General features: G+C 36.0%; 1 protein-coding gene across 1 annotated transcript in view; it reads left to right on the top strand.

Moving 5' to 3' along the window:
- The first annotated feature begins 528 nt into the window (after positions 1–528).
- LOC123048155 (tau-cadinol synthase-like) overlaps positions 529–1,560 on the top strand; it is a 3,131-nt gene continuing 2,099 nt past the window's right edge. The window contains exon 1 of the mRNA XM_044471308.1: positions 529–631. Coding sequence (XP_044327243.1) covers positions 563–631 — 69 coding nt within the window. The 5' untranslated portion in view covers positions 529–562. The remainder of the gene's footprint in view (positions 632–1,560) is intronic.

Here is a 1,560-nt window from a genome sequence, read left to right as displayed (position 1 = left end):
GGCAAAAGCCTGGTTCGAGAGAGGGCAACCACTGCTTGAAACCATGGATTAATTGATCTGAGAGAAAAACAAAAAAAGACTTTGCTTATTTCCGTTAATTAAGCATATCACGACTGAATAGATACAGAAAATATCTGGAGTACTAGTTTATGACCGACTTTCTCAAACTAAAAAATAACACCGACATGTTGTAAGGGGCAATAAAGGCAAAATTATACATCTGGAGTACTCCCTCCATGAATAGTGTCAAAAATGATCTTACATTTTTTAATGGAGTGAGTAGTAGTTATCCAGTATGTAAGACATTTTTTGACATCATAAAAGTGTTACAAAACGTCTTATATTTTAGGATGGAAGGAGTATCTATTACCGACTTACTTATCGTATACTAGTTATTACTGGAAGACTAAATATTGTAGGACCCTCATATATGCTAGCTGGTATGTCAATTACTCACGTGATATTTAATGTGTTTGTCTGTGCGTGTATATATAAGTGCGAGCTTAGTAGTAAAGGCATCAAGATAGGAGTCATAGGACACATAAACATTCCTTCGTTCCTCATGGCGTCCGTCTTTGAGCCCTCAGTGTGGAGTGACTTCTTCCGCCGATACAAGCCGCAGCCACCAAATGTATGCATGCCTGCTTCAGCTTGAGTATATGTAAATTTATGTTCTGCTCACTCGTATACACAAACTTCCTCCATCCAGATATATAGGGTCTAATATGTTGTTTGAGTTTGCCTTTAATCATTGCTAAAATTATTACTATATGAGACGTATCATATAAAAACGATATCATTAGAATATTTTTTTCACATATGAATTTTTGGTATGCTTCGTCTAACATGGATGTTATGCATGTTATATATTATTGTTCTAACCCATGATAAAAGTTTAACATCGAAAAGTGTATTCTTAAGGCTTCTTCGGTTACACAAAGTAAGAATTGTATTCTAAAAAAATAGTACTTACCCTTGTGCTAGTTTACTCTTCCTGTAGCTGAAGTAGTAGCATGTAGCATGTAGCATGCACAAGGGTAAGTACTGCATCTCGAAAAACAGCACTTACCCTTGTCAAAAGACAAAAATGCACATATATCATTGCAGTCAGGAGAATTCCTGTAAAACATATCTCTGCAGCTAGTTCATAAGTCAGACCACTTGTATGTAATTAGTGCTCATTATGTTGTAGTTCTTCCACAGTTCCACTCTGTTAACCTTGAAGCGCAAATCTCAATGTGATCAGATCGTACAGTACCTTGATGGGTGGCAACTATCCTGGTGGGACTAAACTATTTTCGTGCTTCATATGATACCTAGACTACCGAAGGTCTTAGGCTACTTCCATTTTGTTGTGGGTCCGCTAGGACATTAATGATCATGCATGCATCTCATGGGGCACTTGTCATAAACTATAGGAGTATTATGTTCTAACTTTCAAATTTGCATGTACTCCTTCCATTCCATAATATGGTGCACACTGGTTTTCACGAAAAATCAAAATTCACAGAAATTTGACCAAATTAATAGAGAACATCTATATATATATATATATATATA

The sequence above is a fragment of the Triticum aestivum genome, chromosome 2D (assembly GCF_018294505.1).
Source record: "Triticum aestivum cultivar Chinese Spring chromosome 2D, IWGSC CS RefSeq v2.1, whole genome shotgun sequence".
In the NCBI taxonomy this organism is placed as follows: domain Eukaryota; kingdom Viridiplantae; phylum Streptophyta; class Magnoliopsida; order Poales; family Poaceae; genus Triticum; species Triticum aestivum.
The sequence above is the reverse complement of the archived record's forward strand: the minus strand, read 5'-3'. Positions and strand labels throughout refer to the sequence as shown.